The sequence below is a fragment of the Strongylocentrotus purpuratus genome, unplaced genomic scaffold, assembly GCF_000002235.5.
Source record: "Strongylocentrotus purpuratus isolate Spur 01 unplaced genomic scaffold, Spur_5.0 spur5_scaffold_1, whole genome shotgun sequence".
NCBI lineage: Eukaryota > Metazoa > Echinodermata > Echinoidea > Camarodonta > Strongylocentrotidae > Strongylocentrotus > Strongylocentrotus purpuratus.
Window position 1 is genome coordinate 32,494,973 of NW_022145594.1, and position 24,167 is coordinate 32,519,139.

The following is a 24,167-nucleotide window of genomic DNA, read 5'->3' on the forward strand; positions in this document are numbered from 1 at the left end:
TTTTTAAGCTTTTACATGTCATATTTAGAATATGAAGGCTTTTGAAGAGCCATGATTTTTAGGGAACATTTTCTCTGATGTTCTTCTACACTTTCATAATAACAATGAAAACGATCCCAGAACTCGACTTTCTCTTTAAGCGCACTGCACTTTTTTGTATCTAAAAACACAGATGGTAAGTACGGTTTACGACTACGTTTTTATTCTAAATTGCCATTCATTTAATACAACAAAAACACCACCATTTATCATGGTGTGTGTCCATTTCAATTTCAGGACTGACTGAGTATTGGCCTTGTGTCATTTAGTCAGGAAACTTGTCATAGAAAGCAACCACACTTCTGTAACAGGTGACAAGCTTGCTCACAGGCAATCAAGTGAATTGCTCTCAGTATCAATTCTTGCAACTTGTGGGTGTGAAAGTGAGAGGGTGCCTTATTCAATATTCATCCCCAAATTTATTTGGCACAAAATACATGTAGCTTCAGAGACTCTCCTTATTTGCTAATACAGGCATTACAGTTGTGATTTGACAACTTTTCATGAGATACTCTCAACATTTTCTTTAACAGTTTTACAGCATATGTATGTAAAGATTTCGCTCTCTTTTATATATTGCATTCAATCTTTCTCATACTATACTCTGAAAAAAATGGCAACAGAATTGCATTAGTATTTCTTTTCATAGTATTAGCTAGGCAATGGTCCCATTCCTTTTGATCGCTTCTTGTCGGCCATTGTTTTTCTGTTATGATTGCCTCTTGATGATTTGTTTCTTTCATTCTTTGCTCTTGACCTCCCCTCTTGCTCCGTCCTTCCTTGACCTTGTCCTCCTCCTCCTCCTCCTCCTCCTCCTCCTCCTCCTCCTCCCGATCCACCTCCCTTTCCTCCACTCCCTCCTCCTCTACCTCCACTGGCACTCCCTCCCCCTCTACCTCCACCCCCTCCTCTCCCACTCCCTCCACCTCTTCCGCTCCCTCCCCCTCTGCCGCTTCCGCCCCCACCCCTACCTCCCCCTCTTCCTCTACCTCCCCCTCCTTGCCCTCTCCCTCCACCCCTGCCCCCTCGTGACGGCTGACCCTTGAGTTGGGGCTGATGGGGGTCACGACCTGACCCGGCTCTTGGTCTCTCTGATGCTCTGCTATCCTGTTAAAGATAAAAATAAAAGTCAAAATCAAATTTCAAACTTCAATCGTGTGCGAACAAGTACAATATTTTTGATCAAAAAGATAAGATAATTGAAAAGTGCTCACATGTTTTCTTCAGAATGTGATTTTGTACAAAGTGCCCAACATAAATGAAAAACTCTAGAACAACACTGCTTATAATGGTACAAGAAGGAACACATTCTACATGAACATGTATCTGATAGATGACTGACAATGGTTGATACTATAACAAGTATGAGGAGCAATTTATTAGTTGTATAGTACTTAACAATTTGTTCAATATATTGCTAAATTCTGGCACTAATTCATTTACTGTAAAATTCATTTGTTGCATATCTTACACCCTTCACAGACATCATGAATATGCTAAGAGCAACGAAAACTCTGAATAATATGATTTAATCAATCAATCTATTCATTTATTAATTCTCCCTGTCATTCATTCATTCATCAATCCATCCATCCATCCATTCCATCCATTCATTCATCCATCCATTCATTCATCTATTCATCCATCCTTCCATCCATCTATCCATCCATCCATTCATCTATTCATCCATCCATTCATCTATTCATTCATCCATCCATTCATTCATCTATTCATCTATCCATCCATTCATTCATTCATCAATTCATTCATTCATCAATTCATTCATCCATTCATCCATTCGTCCGTCCATCCACCTACCCATTCACCTACCCATCCATTCATCCATCCATCCCATCCACCCATCCATCATATAAAAAAGACACTCACTTGAGTTCTCCTTGTATCTTGACTCTTCTCTTCATCCTCCTCTTCCTCATCATCATCTTCTAATTCCATCCATCTATCTATCCATCCATTCATCCATCCTTCTATTCATTCATCCATCCATCCATCCATCATATAGAAAGACACTCACTTGAGTTCTCCTCGCATCTTGACTCTTTTCTTCATCCTCATCTTCCTCATCATCATCTTCTAATTCCATCCATCTATCTATCCATCCATTCATCCATCCTTCTATTCATTAATCCATCCATTCATCCATCCTTCCATTCATTCATCCATCCATCCATCCATCATATAAAAAGACACTCACTTGAGTTCTCCTTGCATCTTGACTCTTCTCTTCATCCTCATCTTCCTCATCATCATCTTCAAATTCCATCCATCTATCTATCCATCCATTCATCCATCCTTCTATTCATTCATCCACCCATCCATCCATCATACAAAAAGAGACTCACTTGAGTTCTCCTCGCATCTTGACTCTTCTCTTCATCATCCTCCTCCTCATCGTCATCTTCTAATTCATCTTCATTGTTCTTTGCTTGAACAGCGGCTAGAACTCTTGGCATGGTGAATGGTCTGATAGATGAAAAAGGATTGATAGATTGGTTACAAAAAACTTCACAATTTGTTCCACAACATAGTATGAAAGAACGCTGACAGTGATTACAACAATTAAAAGCAGTCAAGGGCATATAAATGTAAAACAATCCATCCATGAAAGCGATTTTGTCAGATTTATTTAGTTTAAAAGCTTAATTTTTTGTTAAGTCGTAAATGATCGTTATTATAAATATGCATGAAGACATTTAATTATGTAACAAAACAAAACGAAAATGACCAAACGAAAATCAATATTATGTACGACTATTATTTTGTCATCACCAAAATGTATCCATGATTTGTATCCTATTTCTGTTCTTCGTAATCTATGTCTGAGCCTTTACTTAATCACATGTGAGCGAAACAAATACGTTAAACGCAAATTGGAGAAAATAAATACAATTCAATGCACTTGTATTTATTTGTCCAATCTAAAGTTGTTTCTCTCAAAGTGCCACCAAAATACAAGAACTCAAGATCAACTGAAAACTCTACCTTCTGGTCTGTAGCTCATCCGCCGAGTCAGCATCGCCAGCTCCAACATTGATGGTATCATAGGTGTCATCGTACTCGTCATCATATTCATCATCATAGCTGACCTCGTAATACTGCTCATAAGATTTCTTCATCTCTTGGACGGTGGATTTGTCGGCGAGTACGGCCTTGGCGCTCTCCTCTTTCCTAAAATGTAAGAGCAAAAATCTTCTAAATCGACTCAAAATATCAATTTCTTATTCTTAAATTGGCCTTCAAATTCCCTGAGAGTAAATTTATCTGTTTCCATGCTAACTTCTGCATTTCCAGATTTTAACAACATAATAGTACTAGTAACTCTGAGTAAATAAAAGCTTTTTAACATGTTTCTCAAAGGTTTCTAGGCATTGAATGTTTCGATTGTCACTTGGCAGCTTGTTCCAGAGGACTGGTGCAACATAAATGATCGCCATAATGGGTGGTTCGGGTTCTGGGGACTTCTAGGATGGTAGAGGCAGAAGAAAGGAGAGTGGTAGAGAAAGGCAGAAGAAAGGAGAGTGGTAGAGAATGGTAGAGACAGAGGACAATCTCACTGTATTTTAGTTATAAGTATCTAGGAATAATGGTCCCTAGAACTCGCCCATTGTGGTCAGCACAGTTCTTACCTCTTTCCTTTCTGAACTTTAGTCCTGTCCACTTTGTCCTTCGAGAAGACATCAAACTCATCGTTATCATAGACGTTAGCCCTCTGAGAGAGAAGGTCTTCAGGGGGAGCAGCCTTAGGCTTTGTCCTGTAGGGTGAAAGAAAGACAAATGAAATTGCTCCAAAATAATGTAATGAAATTTTGTCATGTCACCCTTTTTAGAATACATCAAAATCATCTTCATTATCGTAGCCCTCTGCAGAGGTGATAGTGAGCACTAATTTTTTTATTTTTTTTTAATTGATTTTTTTTTTCCCCTTCCCTCAACCATCTAGATTATTTTGAACCTTCACCTGTCTAATGGTAGACTCATATGTGCTCCTTGGTATTATATGTGTGAATAATAACAATTGCATAGTGTTTACTTGTATTATAATGATTCTATATAGTATATTGCCATTCATTTAAACGTAAGAAAAAAACCTGGCATTTTTGTTTTGTTTTGTGGCGGTTCACCCCGTCATATCTGAAAAAGCATTTTAATGTTAGAACATTTGTTACTTGAAGTTATAATATACGACTCCATGTACTATGTTTATAGAGAGAAATGAATAGTGTTTCTTTTTAATTCACCTCTTCATGGTTCTATCCAATCCTTGCAGAGATTCAAGGAGTTTATCCTCCAGGATGTCATTGATGACTTGGGCACTGTCATAGTTGTACTCCTCCAGACAAGCCTGTAATACAAATTTATTTGTGGGGTTACATTTGTATTTGTAGAATAGCCTATTTTCCCTGTTGGAAAAGCTTCATTCTACAGTTGAATAAAGATATTCACAAAAATTTCTCATTTAAAAAAAAAAAAAAAGAAGCCTGTAATACAAATCAAACAAGAAAGAGGATAGAGCTCATAAAATATTATGAATAACTGAAAACAAAAGCAAAATACAGACACCCATACATACTACAATCGTCTTGAGACAGAAGAAAATACTTTGACTTCAGTGATTTTAGCTTCTACAGTAGGCTTTCCACTACCAAATGTTGTTTAGAGACCACTACAATGAAAACAATTTAGTTTATGATAGCGCCAACTTCCAACATGCTTTTGACAGAGCCAATCCGCTCAATATTCATACAGTATGAAATGTGGCAAATGAAGGGTCTTTGAACAAGATCAAAATTAGCTGAACTCAACAAATCAGAACTTACAGACTTTTCAGAAAGGACAGTGCATTAAAGGTATAGACCAGTTTTTGGAAACGCCCCCCTCTCTCTTAAAATGAAATGGAAGCTCTTATTACTAATTATATAAAAGAATATGTTTTGAATAATGTACATGATGATATAAATTTTGCCAGGAAACCGTCTACTCATTGATATATTAGGTAAATTATCATATTGATCCGGCCTGGATAGATATCGCGAATGCACTTCAACATTGAACATTTGGGCATATATTTCTGCTTTTTTGCGAATTTAGGTTAAAGTATTGCTATCTTAACCTCTGAAGGCAATACTTAAAGAATACTGAATGGATATCTTGCACCCAAAACCCTTGAACCGCAATTTTACCACTACCGGTCAATATCTTTAAGCATGTGTTGTTAATATCTTACGATTATGAACCCTTCTCCCAAGTCTGGCAGTAGGTCCCTCACACCACTTATCAGTGATTCGAGTTCAACACCAGTCTTTAAGGCAGGAGAGGCAGTAGCTGATGCTGAAGCGACCTGATAGAAAATGAGGAAAACAAATGAAATTGAATTGAAAGTGTAACTTCATTTGCAATTACATTTTATAAGAAAATGTATTTGTAACCTTGCATGGAAATGTTAAAGTTCATTTGCAAATTTATTTGGGCCTATGTGAAGATCATTTGTAATTTTGTATAAAATGTTATAAATTATGTACACTTTTCTTTAGAGAGTAGAGAATAAAAACCTATAAAAAAAATTCAAAATGTTTGTTCGGCCAATTATTTAACCATCTGAGAAAATGAAAGGCACCTGGTACTTTATTCCACATCACACATTTTATTCTTATATAGATATATATATATATATATATATATCTCACCTGATCTTCTAGATATACATCCGTTTGGTAATCTTCAGGTGCAGCCACCAGCACGTCCAGACTCTGGTTGCCCTTAGGAGAGGCACCCGCCCGGGGTGTGGTAGCGCTCTTAGGGGTGGGAGGCTTACGTGGGTTCTTGCACCCATAGAGAGACAAAGCTTCATGCATTCCATCCTGAATGAACTTAGTCCTCGTCTCATCCCTGCGAGTAATTCTAGTTGAGGTTTAATGAACTCACACATGCTGTTACTTTGGGCTAAATTACGGTAAATAGCTATTTTCTATTTCTTAATCTAATTTCCCTCATACTTTTAGTTAACTCCATGTAAAGCAAGCAATAGGAAAACATAAGGTTCACTCATTAAACCTACTTCACGCCCCTCCTCTTTTAGCTCCTAAATGGAAATTTGTTTGCAATTATTCCCTCATTCTAAATCCTTCAAGAATAAAAAATAAAGTTTTGTTCATAAAATCCAGAATAAAATGAATATATGCCTCATCTCTGTAATTTTAATTCAAGATTTAAATTGCTTTGCGTTGCTTTGAATTGCTTTGCTTTGCTTTGCTGTCCAAACCATGACTTGTTTCAGATATGTAAATGACTATGTATCTTACGTTTTCAAGTTGCATAGTAAAAAAACATTTATTAATAAAACAAGTATGCGAGAGAGCAAAGCATAAAATCAATTTCCTTCCGTGTGCATACAATGTTTGTGAACTATAGAGAGAAGTGAACTATCTATAGAAGTGTCTAGTCTAATAGATTCGTCGCTGGACTGTGAATCACATGGTTCACGGTTGGTCCCGCCGCAGCACTAATACCCCTTGGCAAGATATTAATCTACATTTGCCACCCTCCACCCAGGTGTAGTAAATGAGTATATGGTAGAAGAGTTCCTTTGAATGCTTGAGCGCCTTCTCATGGAAGCTCGGCTAAAGCCAAAGTACTAATATGATTGCAGGGACCTCAGGGAAAACAGTATAAATACTGATGAGGCTACCCTGGGTAAACAAGACATTACATTATTATTATTATTATTATTATTATTATAACTATTTCCGAAAATGCAGTTAAGGATACACTTGGTGCGAGCTCTGTACTATCATATCGATGTCATCTTGGATGTTGGAATGGTTGCAGATCGTAGCTAGGAAGAGTTTATCCGTCAGGAGGGATGCCAAGACTTCAAGGTAGCTCTCAATATGACTTGAAACTTCATCACTCCCACTAGAGATAAGAAGATAAGATAAGTCAGGGGAGGATCCAGGAAATTTCCAAAAGAGGGGAGGGGGGGGGGGGCAAAATGTAAACAATTGCGAGAACGAAACGCTAAACCTTTACGCTGTGGGGTCCGGGAAAATGTTGAACCTTAAGATGCTCTATGGTACATTCTGAGGCATTTCTGAATGCATAAAAACTGAAAATTTATGTGAATATTTCTTAGCTTTTTTCCGAAAAAAAAAGGGGGGGCCAGCACCCCCTGTATCCCCCTGAAAGTGGATATTCAAAGAGGACCAATCACTTCCAAAACAATTTATATTGGTCTATAGAAGCTAGCAGGCTGTAAATGGCTCTCCATAATGTTTAAGTCTAAGTTTGTGAAATGCCCCCAAGTGCAAATAGAGCGCACGTAGCAAACAGAGCAAAAACAAATTGTCAAAGTGTTCCCCAGTTAATCAAACGTTGTTTGTCGTTCATTGTTATTTCCATCTTTATCTATTCATATCCAACCTTATTTGTTTGTTTACCTTTTGGCAAGGATTGGCTGAACACAGCAAATATTCAGGATTAAAACACAAGTGTGAACAAGGCCCGACTGTGCTATCACAAGGTGCTTCTTCAGGGTGTCTTTCACACTGCAAAGATAAGATTACATTATATGGGTTTTTATAACAAGGATAATAAACTATTAATAATAAATACTTATAAAGCCCACTTTTCTCATAACTTACTCAAGGCGCTATACATAACAAAATACACAAATCTCTCTCCAGAATTTTATCAACATAATATCATTAGAAACTGTGAGTACCTTAAACCTTTTTTAACATATGTTTCTGAAAAGTTTCTAGGCATTGAATGTTGTGAATGTCACTTGGCAGCTTGTTCCTGAGGACTGGTGCAACATACACAAATGCACGATCCCCATAATGGGTGGTTCAGATTCTGGGGACTTCTAGGAAGACAGAGGCTGAAGAGCAGAGTGAGTAATGGGATTGAGTAATGACTCTAAAGAGGAGATCTTTCAGGTACTCGGTGCAGTATTGTGGAGCGCCTTAAAGACAAGTGTTAGGATCAACCATTTATTAAACGATGACCTAACTCCTGTTAGTCTACTGGCTTACTGATGGACTACACAAATCACAGGATTTATGCAACAAACTAAACAACATTTATTTGTTCATGAAATTAAATTCCGCATCTACTCTATCTCATTCAGACATAAATTTACTACAAATCAAAATATCTTTCTGTAAAAAATTGTCCTTTAAAGCAACTGTGAAACTCCAATTTATGTTGAATGATCATCATATACATTTTTATACTAAGGATCTATCACTAGTGTTTCGGAATATTACGATTTTATGCAAAAACATCTTAAATGATAAATATGCCTTCCACATACAGTAAAGATTTAAATATGGTAACAATAAAGAATTCTTTGTGATTCATACCTCTCTGTCTCCCAATCCCTTTCCATAATGAAGTCCAGAAGTTCAGGCATGAGGATTTCATAGAAAGACGCTATCCTACAGAAAGAAAATGGTAACGATATACTTGTAGTAGAGAAAAGAATGATTCTCATGGTTGATTAAGATTTATAAAGTTCGACAAATATGATGAACAGATATTCCTAAAAAAGTGTTTCACACATATCATGTTATTTGGTACTGGGGCGACATGATACCTCAACTCACTGAACTCCCATGCTTACCTGTTAGCATGAGAGTCTGACCAAATCTTAGATGAAAAATCAGTGAAGATTTATACGTAAAAGACCAAGGTCCTCTTACCCTCATTGTAAGGCTAAAAAGTACCTGCTCATAATAGTTACAAGATGCCAATTACAGTCAAACCTTTATAGGAAGATCATCTGAGGGAGACACAACTTGGTCTTTATAGGAAGGTGTTCTTTATGTACAATTCCTGTAGTACAATGAAACTTGTAGCTATAAAGATCGCTCATGGGGACAAGAAAAATGTTCTTTATAGGCAGGTGGTCTTTGTGTACATACGTTTCACTGAGAAACAGCATTTCAAGGGAAACCAAAAATGTGGTCTTTATAAACAGGTGGTCTATTTATACAAGTGGTTGAAGCAGATTCGACTGCACCATAATATTCTTCCTTCAATAATTTTTTTTTTTTTCTGAAGTAAAAATAATCAGCAAAATCTTCAAATGTTCTATTCTGAACATGGTTGTTCCTTTTTTTTTCATCACCATCATCAACAAAACAATCAAATCATCATCAACATCATCATCATCATCATCATCATCATCATCATCAACATCATCATCAACATCATCATCATCATCAACATCATCATCAACATCATCATCATCATCATGATCGTCATCTCCTTACTTCTGTATGGCCCCTTTCCGATAGAACATCTGGCAGGCCGCTGGGTAGACTTGAAGAAAGGCTAGCAGCGTCTGGGCGGAGTCAGCCATGTACAAGATGACATCATACAAATCCTGGTTGCTGATTGGTTGCCTGAAAAGGAAAATGTCATTCACTGTTTTTATTGCGGGTGAGACTTCTCTCTGTGTCTGTGAGAGAGGCCAATATTTTCAAAATGATGCTTATTGTAGGCCATCTTGAAAGTTAAATTACCAAGAAAGACTTCTTCAAAATGAATTTACAATTATGCCATGATGAAAACATTACTAGAAATATAATCAAGCCTTAAAGGTAATACAAAGTTTTGGTAAATATTGAAAATTGGCTGGATAGTGATTCTTTACAATTTTGATATATTTGGATGCCACTGCCGATGTATTATAAGCACTGAAAAAATTAGGCCGTTAAACACTTCTGCTTTCGAGATATAATGAATTTCAAATAGCGCCTACCGCCATACAATGATAGCTGCAAACATGAAAATCAGTTGTGATATATAATTTCCAAACAGGAATAGCTAATCGGTCGATTTTAGTCAAGAAACACTGTTTTATAGCTAAATCAATATCTTGACCTTGAGAGGGAGCTATACAACACAAAGAGCTTATTATTTAAATTTTCATCACTTAAGACTCAACCGCGACAACGATCACTGAATATTGTAGGATCACTTATGCTTCCAATATGTTAATTTGAACCAAATTCATGACCCCATGCCAAAACTTTGTATTACCTTTAAAAATGCACCATTTATATAAACAAGGGAAATGCTCTCGGCGGTCTCGCCTGCATTACGCAATTCGATAAGATGAAAAATTGAGGTTGGAACATTATTTATAGGCAGGCTGGCCCATTAGCAGGCCCCCAAAATGAAATCCTCTGAATATAATCAGCATTTTGAAGTGAATATTGATTAAGAATCATGAACAAATAAGAAAAATTGATTCATTTATTCTCATATTAAGTTGTGAAAACATAATTCAAGTCTACTGACCTAAAATTACCTTTGACCTGGTGACCTGGAATTTGTGTCATATGACTTGTGATACTTAAAGGTACTAAGTCCCATTTGCAGGCCAAAAAATTACAAAGTTAACTTCCAACTGCATTTTAAAGATAATACTTATTTAGAACTTCCCTAAAAGAGGTGGGGCTTGAAAATGTCTTTAAGTGGGAAAATAATGACTATTAGTTGTCAAATCGACTTTAGGGCTATAGAGCCCAAAAGTAATAGTCTTGATTTTCAGACAATTGTACCGAATGGTCATATGTTTTATGTTGCACAAAGATTCAATCAGTTTAATCTTGGCCATCACAAGAAGTGGGTTATTGATGTAGACAAATGCTCATGTACCCTTTACAACTCTTTTCATGTATGTTATTATTAAAGAAGAAAAAAAGCCAGTCAGTCACTCAATAGTGTCTGACAGTGAAGTCTAGCAAGTAAACAGGTTTCCTAGCTTGCATAATTTGAATATGAGGACACTGCTAACGTTTAAATTTCACAGATAGGACATACATGACATATTCATAATTCCTGCAAAGTTCTACAGAATTTGAGGTTGGCTGCAAAAGGGACATAGTACCTTTAATAACTCTTGGGTACAAGTTTCATGGAATTTGAACAAACACTTTTGCAAATATGCTAAAAATTCAAAATCTTGATGTTGATGCCACAAAAAGTCTAAGTTTGTTGACCTAAAATGACCTTTGACCTCAACTTAGTGACCTGAATTCTACTCACATGATTGGGGATACTTGATTACCCTGTAGTCCAAGTTTCATTGACTAAGAACTTATACTTTCAAAATTATATCAAAAATTCAAAAACTTAACCTTAGGTTAAGTTTACGATAATGATGCCACAACATAGTCCAAGTCTGTTGACCTGAAATGACCTTTGACCTTGACTTTGTGACCTGAAATTCAACTCACATGATTGGGGATACTTGATAACCCTATAGTCTAAGTTTCATTGACTAAGGACTTATACTTTCAAAATTATATCAAAAAAACTTAACCTAAGGTTAAGTTTTTGATGTTGATGCCACCGTCGCCGTCACCGTAAAAGCGGCGCCTATGTCTCGCTTTTTTGCTACGCAGGCCGCGAGACAAAAATGAATACCATAAACTAGACTCAGGTCTGTAAAACAGTCGAAATTTAGCTAACTACCAGTGCTGGTGTCATAAATGTAATTTCAGTTGCAACATTAAAGGAGGAAAATATGTCATGTCCTAATATGCAGAAATAAACAAGGTCATTTTCACCAGGTTTCCAACTTATATCCTGACATAGTTGCTTATGATTTACCATTGTAATAAGCCTATCTGCACTAGTTTGGCCAGGAGAGATTAGACCTTCCTGCATGGTCACTGACAGGTGGTTATCTCATAAAATCAGCTCTCAGTTAATCTTAAGAAAAAGTGGACCATGGGGGATCAATAAGTACCGCTTAGGCATTGTTGGCTGTATAGAGGGCGCAAGTAGCTATAAGTAGTGTAGTGGGGCTTTAAGTGGTTTAACTTACTGTCCAGCTTCTCCCAGCAGTTGAGGTGTGGCACTTCCATCAAAACCACATTTCTTGAGGATCATCATCAGCACCTAGAAACAATTAAGAAACAAAGTAATACCTCAGCCACACTGTCAAAAAACAAATTCCAAACAGACTCATTCTTGGCCACGTTATGTATTACAGTGTAACCTGTCTATAAAGGCCACTTGTATACACAAATACACTTTGGGCGACCTTCCACGCAAGCCGCCGTAAGTGGCGCTACAGTTGGGGGGCAGCTGGGGGGCTTCTGGATAGCACCTGAATGGGAAAGTTGAATGAGCGAGAGCTCGTTCGTACTTAGGCCCGCATCTACTGGCGGTGTGGTGAGAGTGCCTCCGTACCGTAAGATCGAACTCACAACTCTGCTCCAGCTAGCTAAAATTCTTTGAATTATTTATATTCTAACTCTAAATCATTCCGTCTCTCACTCTCTTCAATTCAATAAAATCATCTGCATGTTAACATACACGATAATGAATATGTGGGGCACCGTTACAACGGCGTCTCCCAAACTTCGATTGCCGAAAACGCACGCAAAACTCGCCAATGACGGACATCATCTACCCATTCATCCATCGTAAATGAAATAAATTTAGACAAAATGAAGTTGAAATGTCCGAAAGCGGCAAGGAATAATAAGTGGTTTGTCTGTGAGAAAGCAATGATCGTTGCATGCAAGATGAAAGCGCAAGCTGATAGAAGCCCCCCAGCGTGTAATGATAAACGTAGAGGGCTCACATCCATGAAAATTCGCCCGTATCGGTGTATAGAAAGACCACCTGTCTACAAAAACCACACTTTTTGTTTCCTTTGAAAATGGTTTCTCATTGAAACATGTACTAAAGAAACTGTACATAAAGACCGCTTTTCAGGTCTCCCTTGGGTGGTCTTTACAGACAGGTTTCACTGTAATACCTCAATCACACTGCCAAAAAACAGACAAACAAACCCAAACCGACTCATTCTTGGCCATGCAGTGTATCACATTGTAACCTGTCTATAAAGACTACCAAACGGAGACAAGAAAAGTGGCCTTTAAAGGCAGGTGGTCTTATGTACAGGTTTCTTTAGTACATGTTTCAATAAGAAACCATTTTCAACGGAAACAACAAATGTGGTCTTTGTAGACAGTTAGAGACAGTATTTGGTATTAAGCGCTATATAAATCCAGATTATTAAATAATATTATTCTTTCATACTTTCAACCTGCCAATTTGCTTTGATCTTCCCAAACCACCCTCAGAAATGTTGCAAGACCAAATTTTGTTTAATTCATGTCAAGGAAAAACAACTGCATTTTATTTCAAAGATTGATTTGTATTGCTTGGAATCAATACAAAAAAAAACTATTGAAATAAAATTAAATTATTACACTGCATTTTGACCAAGGGTAAACAAATTCCTCCCTAGAAGCCTGCCAGTTCTTACTGTCAAGGTCGTGTCTACAACAACTTCCAGGTCATTCTGATACTGAGGCTGATGTGTGAAGATGTTGTCCAGCATCTTGCTCAAGAGGGCGCTGTTTCCCCCTCCGTAGATGACGCACAGGTCCATGATCTTGGCCATGTCGAAGACGAAGTTGTTGTAGATGAGGTCTCCAAACACACTGGGTGTGATGAAATGATCCTGACAAATGAAATAATGAGATGACAAGATATATATCATGCTTCCAATATCCATACATTGCATTTCCATTCAAAATTTTGACAAAGGAAAAAATTGAAAACAAGAAGGGAAGTAGATAGTGGTCAAGTGTGACGTCATCAAAAAAATATGTTTATAGTTCCCAAATTTGAACTTCATTTTCCGAAAGAGCATCAAAAATAATGTCCGATGTCGAGAAAAAATTGAATAGCGAGATAAATTGTCTATGGTTTGATCGCTATTTATAAGGGCCACTATTCATTTTGTCATACATTAAAGATAGCGGTCCTTATCAATAATGGCCCTTATGATTAGCAAGCTTGACCCAAATCAAAGACTCTTTTACTTAAGGCAATGTCCTTCTAGTGTTTCTGTTCCCTTGTATTAGCAAGTCTTTTGCAGCATTGAAAGATATATTACCTTTGTTTCCTTGTAGGTAGACATTCGCAAGAAAGCCATAAACACTAACCGATGGACCGACTTCTGACGACTGGCAATGGCTGGTGGGATAGCTTTACTTGGGTCATGTGATCTGAAAGAGAACGCAGATTTCAAATAAGATTAATCATCATCAATAGTGATCTGTCAGTTTATGACAGGTTCAGTGACCCAATTGAAATTCTATATCAAGTGTCTCTCCAAGCTCCTCGGTCTTGAGCCATCCGTTTCAGCGTTTCATACCCTGTTGCTTCACATTCTGTGACTTCATCGTCTAGAAAGCCTTTACAAGGTCTTCCCCTCTTCTTCTTTCCATGAATACGACTTTCTATGGCTCTAAGCATTAAGCCCTAAGATTGATAAAACATCCATATTTGCTTGAAGACCCGGACTTCGTCTTATGTAACTGTCATAAGTACAAGTTCAGCAATACAGTGAAACCTGTCTATAAAGACCATCCAAGGGTGACAAGAAAAGTGGTCTTCATAGGCTGGTGGTCTTTGTGTACAGGTTTCTTTAGTACATGTTTCAATGAGAAACCATTTTCAAGGGAAACAAAAAATATGGTCTTTGTAGACAGGTGGTCTTTCTATACAGGTGGTCACTAGAGCAGGTTTGATGTACTTCTATTACTATCATTATTATCATCATTATCATTGCCCTTGCCATAGCTCCATCATCACATTATATATTACTAGTCTGCAGGCAAAGACTCTAATATGACACTTGACCACAATTCCTAAAGCCTTGAACAGAGCCTAGCTCTGACAGTCTCTGGCTGTGTCAAGCCACTACAGTACAGTACTGAGCCTATGCAGTATGCTGTCAGCCTAGTCTCACTGTGCAGACACTGTTATGTACAGTGACTGACAAGGCTTTGTACCTACACTAATCTATTACCTGGGAGCATCTTGTAGATAAGATTCCAAACTCTGTTGGAGGCTTACATCATTCACGACCTGCAGAGATACAAAGTAATTTGATGGAAATTAGTATCTGAACTTACAGCTCTACTTACAAGCACAGCATTGTCAACTGTTCTTGTTATTATTCGTGAATTGCTTCTTGTTCAGTTGACAATAAATAAATTTTGGATTTTGAATCTTGAATTCTTTTTTATATAGTATAAAAACGATTGTATCAAAAATTGAAATAGCATACTGTTTCATTAAAGACATCGTTTTTTGCATATACAGTGATAATTCTCATGAAATAAGAAGTTAGCAAGAGAGAGAGAAAAAAGATGAGAACGAATAGGCAGCAAGAAGGTCGCTCAGACAAAGACAGACATTTTTTTAAACAGAGAGGCAGAAGTGAACCAGGCACAAAAATGGTGTAAAGAAAAAATGAGAGAGCTAGAGATAGATAGAAATAGTAACAGGAAATGCAGATGGGAGGGGATGCAAACAGTCAGCATACAAGTATCAGCTTACCTGACTCCAGAATTTATGATGGGGTAACTTGAGGAGCCATTGGAGATCTTCTTCCATGAACTTTAACCTCTCCTCCCACTCCTCTAGCCCCACCCCATCCCCAGGGTCTGGGGGCGGGGCATACTTCACAAAGTTCACTTGCTCCAACCAGAACTCATCCTTTAAAAAATATATAATAATAGTAATATTCAAGAAATTAGATATGATAAAATTAGATAAAATAGGAAATGTATGAAAGCATGCAAAGTAAGAAAAGATGTGAGTCGATCAGTGGAACCACGCCTCAACAATTATTGTGAAGGCAGCTACATTTTTGGGTTAACTTAACTGTTTACTCAGGAATTGTTTCAATTAGCCACAATACTCTTTTTAAGGACTTTTGGTCTCTTCCACTCAAACTAGAGCCCCAACATACACTATGAAACAGAATTTACGAGAAACACTAACAGTAAGATAATGAACAAGTACAAATTAATTACAGCTTTGTGCTTCGTGCACAAACTGACAAATGAAAAGATTCTGATTCAGTGTAAATTGGCATCCATTGCAACCCCCCCCCCCCCCCCCCCCCTCCCACACACACACTTACCAAGGCAGGTCGATCCATCTTGGAGCCATCTCTATTTGTGACGGACAGTGTCCTTTTCTCCAAGGGGACTGGGTCATCCTTTCCCATAATCCTTCTCACTTGATCTCTTCAAATTGGTAAGTCTGCAGGATCGTTGATGATTCGGCTAAAACAGAGAGAAAAATATTAATCACAATAATTGGTAGATTGTAGATTTTACCAAGTTTCAGATCTAAAAGGGCTAGTCATGCAAACCAACTAAGCTGATTTAACTTCATGATCATGATGATCAATATATTATAGTGGCGTATAAATAATTTAAAAAAATCAATAACAATACTAGAGTCTAATAGAGCCTAGTGCAGTAGTGGTCCCACTCAAGTCTCCCATTAGGCACGGTCACTCTCATACACAAATGCTACCCACCCATGTCCATCAACATCTGAAAAGGACCCTAATGGCCGCTTGGCGTATCACACTTTTTCTGAAATTACCCTTTTTAAGAAAACGTTGAAACCTGTGCACCTGAAAAGGTAACCTTTTTGGGTTTTCGTGCGATCAGTGCTTGAAAAACACCCCTTTTTAAGTAAAAAGTAGACGACGCCGAACCTGTGAATCTGAAAAGGCACCCTTTTTTTTGTTTTTTTGTGTGATCAGTGTGCTTGAAAAACACCCCTTTTTAAGGAAAACGTTGACGCCGCCGTATAGCTGAAACAGACACCTTTTCGTCACTTTTTCTAGACACCACGGTTTCGAGAAACTGGCCCCGGCCCAGAACACAATTCCTAACTGATAAAAGTTAAAAATAAAACTCGACAAACGACTTCAAATTGGGCGCTTATATTTAAATGTTGGCGGCTGTGTTAAGATGTGGTCTATAATTAAGTGTGAGTGTTTGGTTGATTCAACACTTTCACCTGAATTAGGCCCTCACATTGGATTGCGATTGGCACCCCTTCCAAATCCCCCACCGCCCCCCCCCCCCCTTTCTATGTTCCTGTTCCTAAATTACAGTCCCAGACGTTTACTTTCATGTCGGTTATAAAACGTCCAGATTTGGCATCTTGTAATTTAATGAATAAACTTAACACAAAATATATAACACACTATAAAGTCTACTTTAAGAAAGATGAAAAATAGACAATCTTACAGATCAAATGCGTCACTGAAATGAAAATGAAGAGCACCTTCTTTTTAAGGATTCCCGAGCAGTGTTCGTTCCTTTCTTGCGCAATTTCTCGAAATTTCAGCTAGCAATTCGTGACGTCATGAATTCATTGAATCAAAATGTCGTCCAACTCCGGCGTCAAGATGAAGTCGATTGAGGAAGAAATGAGCAGGTTGGTAACGATTTCTCAAGAAAATGTGTTGATGATGAACTATTTTTAATTTCTTATGTTTTTAAACATCCCGCTATTTAGATTTTACTTGCATTTGTTTACTGAATAAAGCGTTAAACCGACACGTTTTATATTCGTTTCGGCTCGTGATTGTGTGAGTGGGGAAGGCTGGTGCAGGTGTTACGAGCCGGAGCAGGCGGCCGACGGAGGCGGGCAAAACACGACCACCCTTTGGTATCAGCTTAGCCTTAGGCTAGACTCGATATTAATATACATTTTAATATTGTGGACAATAAGCAATGGAAATAGCAACCTGAAATCACCTATTTAAATGTGTGTGTAATAATGAAAATATTTACCCCAAAATCTACAAATTTTGCAGTTTTTTTGCATCCGTTCCGAAATAATTAACTTTCTGACAAGTCGAGGGCATGCACGGCGCAAGGGTCTGGATCTGGAGACCTTTCTTTCAATAGAAGTTGTCATCAAAATGTGAATGTCATACCGACGAATTATATGATATTTCGCCTTCCAATTTATGCATTTATTCTTACCAAACCATGTAATAATATAATCTTTCTTCTCTTTTGACTCTTGCATGAATTTCTCCAGTTGTAGTTCATTCCGATCCGACTTCAAAATTTGAGATCGCAATATCTCTGGAATTCTTTTGACATTAAATGTTCTAGTTTTAGTGCCATTTGAATGAAAACGAGGAATCATTGGAGTAAATTTAATAATAATATTGTGTTCGAAGGAATAAGTGATTTCCTTTATGCTGTTGCTTCATATTCATAGTTTTTGTCATTTATGTGGGAAGATTTTTGTTTTATGTTAAGTTGAAATATATTGTCTGTAGTTGTTGACCCTCCTAGCTAGTTTATCAAATTTTGTGGAAGAAAATAAAATTTCTCTCCAGACATTCTATTTAAATACACAGAATGATCTAATTATAATCATGTCCATGCCAAGACTGAGAGTTAGACCCTACTTGTATTTATTAATTAATTATTTTGAGATTAACCATACCAACATCTTTTCTTTGTTGTCTTTGCTGCTCCTTAGGTTCGAGGAGGAGATAATGAGTCTAACACAGGACCCGACACCCATCGGGGGAGCAGCGCCCAATCGGGAAAGCAACCAGCAGAAGGGATCAAGTTTCCAGTTCCAACCCAGGCAGATGCAAAGACAAGGAGGAGGAGGGGTTCCCAGGGCCCCTGGTTTCCAACCCAGACAGATGGCAAGGCCTGGTAAAGTTTCTCCTCATTTCCACTCTCCATGAAAGATGAAATGTACTGATTTGTTATTTCTTTCTCTCAAGAAAACTTGAATGGTTGAAACAGATTATCAAAGATGGTCAGTACACTCATGGAAAGGGTGTTATTTCAAGTTGCTGGAAATTAGGAAGCATTATTCCTTGTTTTAGTTAGCTTTTGTTTTGTATTGAATCATCTTGTTTCTACATGTACAGGATTAAAAAAAAACTTGTTTTGCAGTTTTTAGATTGTGAAAAGAAGTAAAATTATCTCAAATAGTTTTTGTCTGATATTTAACAATGCTTTTAAAACATTACATTTTAAGTAATTATTTGTGAAAGTACTGAATGAAATGAATTAATTTATTTATTTATCTTTTTATTTACTTCTAATCTTTTGTCAGGGTAGCCCGTTCACCAATAAGTAGTGGTCTTGCATGGGGCCCTGAATAATCATGAACATATTTACATACAAAATCATAACGTTTATGATGAATGGTAATACACTTCGATCAGTAATATTTGTTTTAAGAAACCAATAGAAAGTATTTAATTTGTACATGCTTTCATTTCCTTTGCTGCACAGGTGGAAACATGCCGCCAAGACCGAACAGACCGACAGGGGGGCACCAGGGTTTCGTACCCCACCAGGTACGCTCCAACCAGCGACCCCAGGGTCCCCCTCGGTTCCCCCACCTCCCTCCCCCTCCGCCCCCTCCCCCCATGAACCCTGGAGGTCCAATGGGGCCGATGCACGGTGGCATGGGTCCACGTCCACCTCCCCCCAATATGATGGGGCCCCTCCCGCCCCCGCCCATGCCCCCCTTTGCAATGATGCCCCCAGGCCCCCCTCCAGTGAACGTACGGAAGCCCGTGACTCTGTCTGCCAGGCCTACAACGTATGCGTCAAAACCAGTGATGAATAAGAAACCTAAGAAGAAGCTCAAGAAAGAAAAATCAACAGAGTCAAAGGATCAACCAGCAGCTGAAGATAAAGAAGGTTCGTCTTGTTAATGATGATAATTCAAATCAATTCTCAATGTTTGTAATATCTGTAAAGCCTATAGAGCCGGTACATTTCTTATTCAGCCCTAATGAACTCCAGATCATTAATACTACTAGTATTATTCATATTGTTGTAATTAAATGAATGATAATGATGAATGATAATTTTGATAGTAATGATGGCTTAAGCCCGTTGTGCACATCACATCACAACATGACTTAAAGTTGATTGAAAATTTGATTACTCTGCAAGAAGTGAATTCTACCTGAACAAGGTTCAGTATTGACAATTCAAGGTGTTGTGATTCTTCTAGTCAGAAGAAAAAACCCAGATGGGCTATGATTCTTACAGATGTCATTGTCATACTATTATTACCACCTTACCACCATCTTATAACCTATTTGGCAAGAAAAAACTCTTTCTTTATACTTTCTTCTCTGTAACTACATTTAATACATGCATTTATAATATAATGGCCCTTTAAACAGTTTAAAACACAGAAAGAGGTCAAAATTGAAGATACTAGAGAATTTCATGTGTGATTTAGCAAAAAAATATTTATATTTCAATTTTTTCACGAGAAAAGGCTATGTAATTTTGTATGAAATCTAATTATCTGTCTTATACAGTGAAGACGATTGATGAGCCTCCAGCATTTCCAGCAGTTCCACCTGGCCCCCCTTCCATGCCCCATCCTACACCCATGGAGCACAACATGCCCACACGCTCCCCGATGAGCCTGCCCCCACCCCCTGCTATACCCCGAGCCTTCATCCCCGTCCCCACCCCTGCAGACCTGTCTCAGATCACCCAGGGCGGGGCCGGAGCGTATGAGCTCGGCACAGGGTCGGAGCCTGCGAAGAAGAAGGATAAGAAGAACAAGAAGCACATCAGGGTCGCTGCTGGTACAACGTGGGAAGATGATACCCTGGCAGAGTGGGACCCAAGTAAGTACATTGACTGGTTCATTTGAAGATCATCCTACACAACATTTCGTCCTTGTTTTCACGAAGTGACGGTAGTGAGGAAAATCGTAACGCAAAGCGAATGCAATTTTTTTTCACTACCGTCACTTCGTGAAAACAGCGACGATTTACTGGTGGGTAAAATGCTTTCTGTTGTGTAAATGCATCTTTTAACGGTCTAGGACTTTTGATACTTCATCAGGGGGGAAGGTCTAGGGAAGATCAGGAGCAAAAGTCTGGGAATCTTTTTTCTTCTTGGAATTTTGGGAAATGGGAACCTTGAAGACCATGTTAGTTAAGGCTTGTTCAGACATGATGTGTTTTGTTGTTACGATGTGTTACAGCAGTTACCTTTGATTTACTCTGTACAAAAATGTGGCAGCTTCTTTTTTTTGCGGCAGATGTGTCTGGACAAGCCTCTATTCTGATTTGTCAATATCCTAATTTCTTATGATTTCTCTCATTTCTAACTGTTGAATCTCTGTCTCTCCTCTGATGAACTTGTATAGATGACTTCAGACTATTTGCTGGTGATCTTGGCAATGAAGTTACAGAGGACACACTCACCAAGGTCTTTGGATCTTACCCAAGCTACATCAGATGCAAGGTATATAACAATGATTGTCTGTCTGTTAGTATGTCTGTCCGTCTACCTCTTTGTTTGTCTGTGTATCTGTCAGTGTGTTTGTCTGTATACTTGCCTGTTTGTCTGTCTGTGTGTCAATATGTTTCTCGATCTGTCAGTATGTCTGTCTGTATACTTACCTGGTTGTCTGTCTGTCAGTCTGTTTGTTTATTTGTTTGTTTTAGTGTCACATTCTTGTAAAGGTGAAGGATTTTTTTGTGAGTGCTCATTCTTGTTAGTTCTGTAATAGCATAATGTGGCTTCACTGGCTTGGATTTGCCCAGTAATGTGTCTTTCAAATACGATAGGTTGTTGATAAATTGGTTGTTTGTTTATATATTTCATTCGTTTAGATCATCCGTGACAAGAGGACCAATAAAACCAAAGGCTACGGCTTTGTGAGCTTCAAGGATCCTAGAGACTTTGTTCAGGCCGTCAAGGATTGGAATGGTAAGACCAAATCAGTCATATTGAACTTAATGTTGCTCATTCATGCGTGGGTTTATAGAGGGCAGCACAACTTTTTAAGCACAGGAGCGTAATACCTGTTGTGTCAGTGTTATGTAGTGATCGCCAACTTGTGTACTTTAGGAATGACTATGGCTAAATTCTCATCTTGAAACAAAAAACATGTAACAACATTTTGAAGTTTATTCTCTAGGGAATACAACAACAACGAAAATTTCAGCAAGTTTTGATAGTTTGCGTATATTCTGATGGTCAAAATAGTTTACCATCTGTGCATAACATCATGCAGAATCACTTAGAGCTTGTTTATCTCGAAATGGATCTCAAGAACTGTCTTTAGTATGTATATACACTCTTTGAATTGAAACACCCAATAGTAGGAATAATTACAGCAACATCTAGCGACACCAGTGTGTAGTTGATATAATCTGAGGCATCATGGGAAAAATTGGATACTGTATCAGCTGAGACTACTTTTTGTTATATACCATTGCCCAGGAGATAAGGAAATTTATTCAAATTTTTAAAGTGTTGCGAGCCCCTATAATTTGATGGCAAAATTTCACCTAAGTTGTATCATAATGTGAAAGAGGATGACATTTAAGACACATTTCTGCAAGGATTTTCAAAATAAATGTGTTTGACGTCGCATATTGATGAAAGAATACAAAATTTAGGTTTTCTGTGTACAACGGAAATCCCAAATTATCAAATTTTTGGCAAATTTGGGGCTCCCAACAGTTTAAGAGGGGCTTTAACCAAGGTGAAATTTGCACCAATTCAAGTTAATTAAAACAGTTTGCAAGACTAACTGATGAACCTTCTCTTATTTGCAGGTAAATATGTTGGAAATCGTCCGATCAAACTCCTCAAGAGCACATGGAAGGATCGAGACGTTAGCTCAGTCAAGAAGAAACAAAAAGAGAAGGATAGGCTGGGACTTCGGTGAAGCAACTCAAAACACAAGAGACATTTGAATGATGAGAACAGTTTTGGACGTGTTGAGAGGATCTATAGGTGCTTGAAACAAAATGGCTACCGGTACCCGATTGTTTTGGACTAGAAGGCCAGAGCTTGGGTTTCTGAAACTTTACATCTCGCTCACTCTCACAAGTCACAATATTCAGGAATGCCAGTTTGTTTTCGAGCTATTGTTTGTACTCCCCGATCTGTTGAATATAATTCTGGAACGTGAAGTCATGAAGCCCTCTACATTGGTTTTGTTTAATTTTGTTGCAGAATTGGTTTACTGCCATGTTTCTGGGAGATCCTGGACCTCCTCGATAACGTCTGACAAGTCCCAAACCGCCCAATATATGACTTTGTTCATTCCCCAAGACGAAATTAAGATGGAATTAAAAGAAACAACACACTATTCCGGTAATCATAATATCGACCCCTCTAAATATGTTTTCCTTAAAATTTTCATATTGTTACTTCTGGTAAAGCAAAGAGAGATTAAGATGGCATTTTTATGTTTTTCTTTTATGAGTCTTATTTGATACTTTGAAGATGTTTTATTGTATATGTCACCATAACAATTTTTGTTTTCAGTAAGGACATTTAAAACACAACTTCTCTTAAAGAGGGGAGGGCTATCGAGATATGAGAATGCATTGTCTAAATTGTTCTTAAAGTTTGTGGAAGAGCTTTGAATTAAAGGGGAAGTCTATCTTAATAATAAGTTGGTTAGAAATTAGAAACAAAATTGAGATGATCCGGACAGTGAAAGTCGAGTTAAATCCAATTAAAAATATTACAGAAAGTTATGAATTCTTTTGTGATCAAACACAAATTGGCAACTCTGTGATGTATCTTGCGAGGTCACCTCCCATTTGCTCTTTACTCAGAATTCAGAAAATGTTATTTCCCCTAAAGAAAAATTTTGATAATTGATGAAGCCTAAATGTTATTAAAGCAAATGTTTTAAGGCAACCCCTGTATGAAATTAATCGATTCCATCATCAATCACTATAAAGAAAATGAAAGTTTATGACATTTTTTGTACAAAGCAAATTGGAGCAGAGTATCGCCTATAAGCGTTTCACCAATGAAAACTACAAAAACTCATAACTTTCCTTCTTCTTTTTTCCCGGATATTGCTCAAGCTTTCACTTATTTGTTTCTCTTGTTTTTCTGCTTTAATTAATACCAGATAATTATCAGAGTGGACTTCCCCTTTTAGATTAGTATTGGACGTCATTCTGAAATGATAAAATCATTGACTTAATTTCATGTTTATTTGTACTTTAGCATAATTTCTCTTAAAGAATGTGCATGTTATAGATACAATGTACATAGAAATTAATAAACTTTCTGTTTTATATTTAAACAATTCTTCCTTGTCTTTACAGCAGTTTGTTATTATTATAATTTGTATTAATGGCCATCTGTACTAGTTTGGCCAGAAGTGATTAGACCACACAGCGTGCTCACTGACTGGTGGCTATCTCATCAACTCAGCTCTCAACGAACATTTTAAGAAAAAGAGGATCATGG

General features: G+C 37.7%; 2 protein-coding genes across 2 annotated transcripts; one reads left to right on the forward strand and one right to left on the reverse strand.

Annotated features, from left to right (window-relative positions):
• Window positions 1-690: 690 nt before the first annotated feature.
• LOC589409 (activating signal cointegrator 1 complex subunit 2) lies at window positions 691-17,414 on the reverse strand. The gene is made up of 18 exons (XM_789051.5): window positions 17,160-17,414; window positions 16,031-16,175; window positions 15,442-15,600; window positions 14,909-14,967; window positions 13,991-14,102; window positions 13,355-13,552; window positions 11,900-11,973; window positions 9,333-9,464; window positions 8,421-8,495; window positions 7,494-7,601; window positions 6,826-6,972; window positions 5,745-5,946; window positions 5,285-5,398; window positions 4,299-4,402; window positions 3,687-3,812; window positions 3,043-3,228; window positions 2,403-2,523; window positions 691-1,146 (listed from the first exon to the last, which is right to left on the reverse strand). Exons 2-18 carry the CDS (start codon window positions 16,115-16,117, stop codon window positions 691-693), a joined length of 2,460 nt encoding a protein of 819 aa, XP_794144.3. The 5' UTR covers window positions 16,118-16,175; window positions 17,160-17,414.
• On the forward strand, window positions 17,242-24,003 carry LOC579479 (RNA-binding protein 42). The gene is made up of 7 exons (XM_779594.5): window positions 17,242-17,349; window positions 18,415-18,599; window positions 19,191-19,604; window positions 20,240-20,557; window positions 21,085-21,182; window positions 21,554-21,650; window positions 22,505-24,003. The coding sequence occupies exons 1-7, from the start codon at window positions 17,297-17,299 to the stop codon at window positions 22,615-22,617; spliced, it is 1,278 nt and encodes a 425-aa protein (XP_784687.2). The 5' UTR covers window positions 17,242-17,296; the 3' UTR covers window positions 22,618-24,003.
• The last annotated feature ends 164 nt before the right edge of the window (window positions 24,004-24,167 follow it).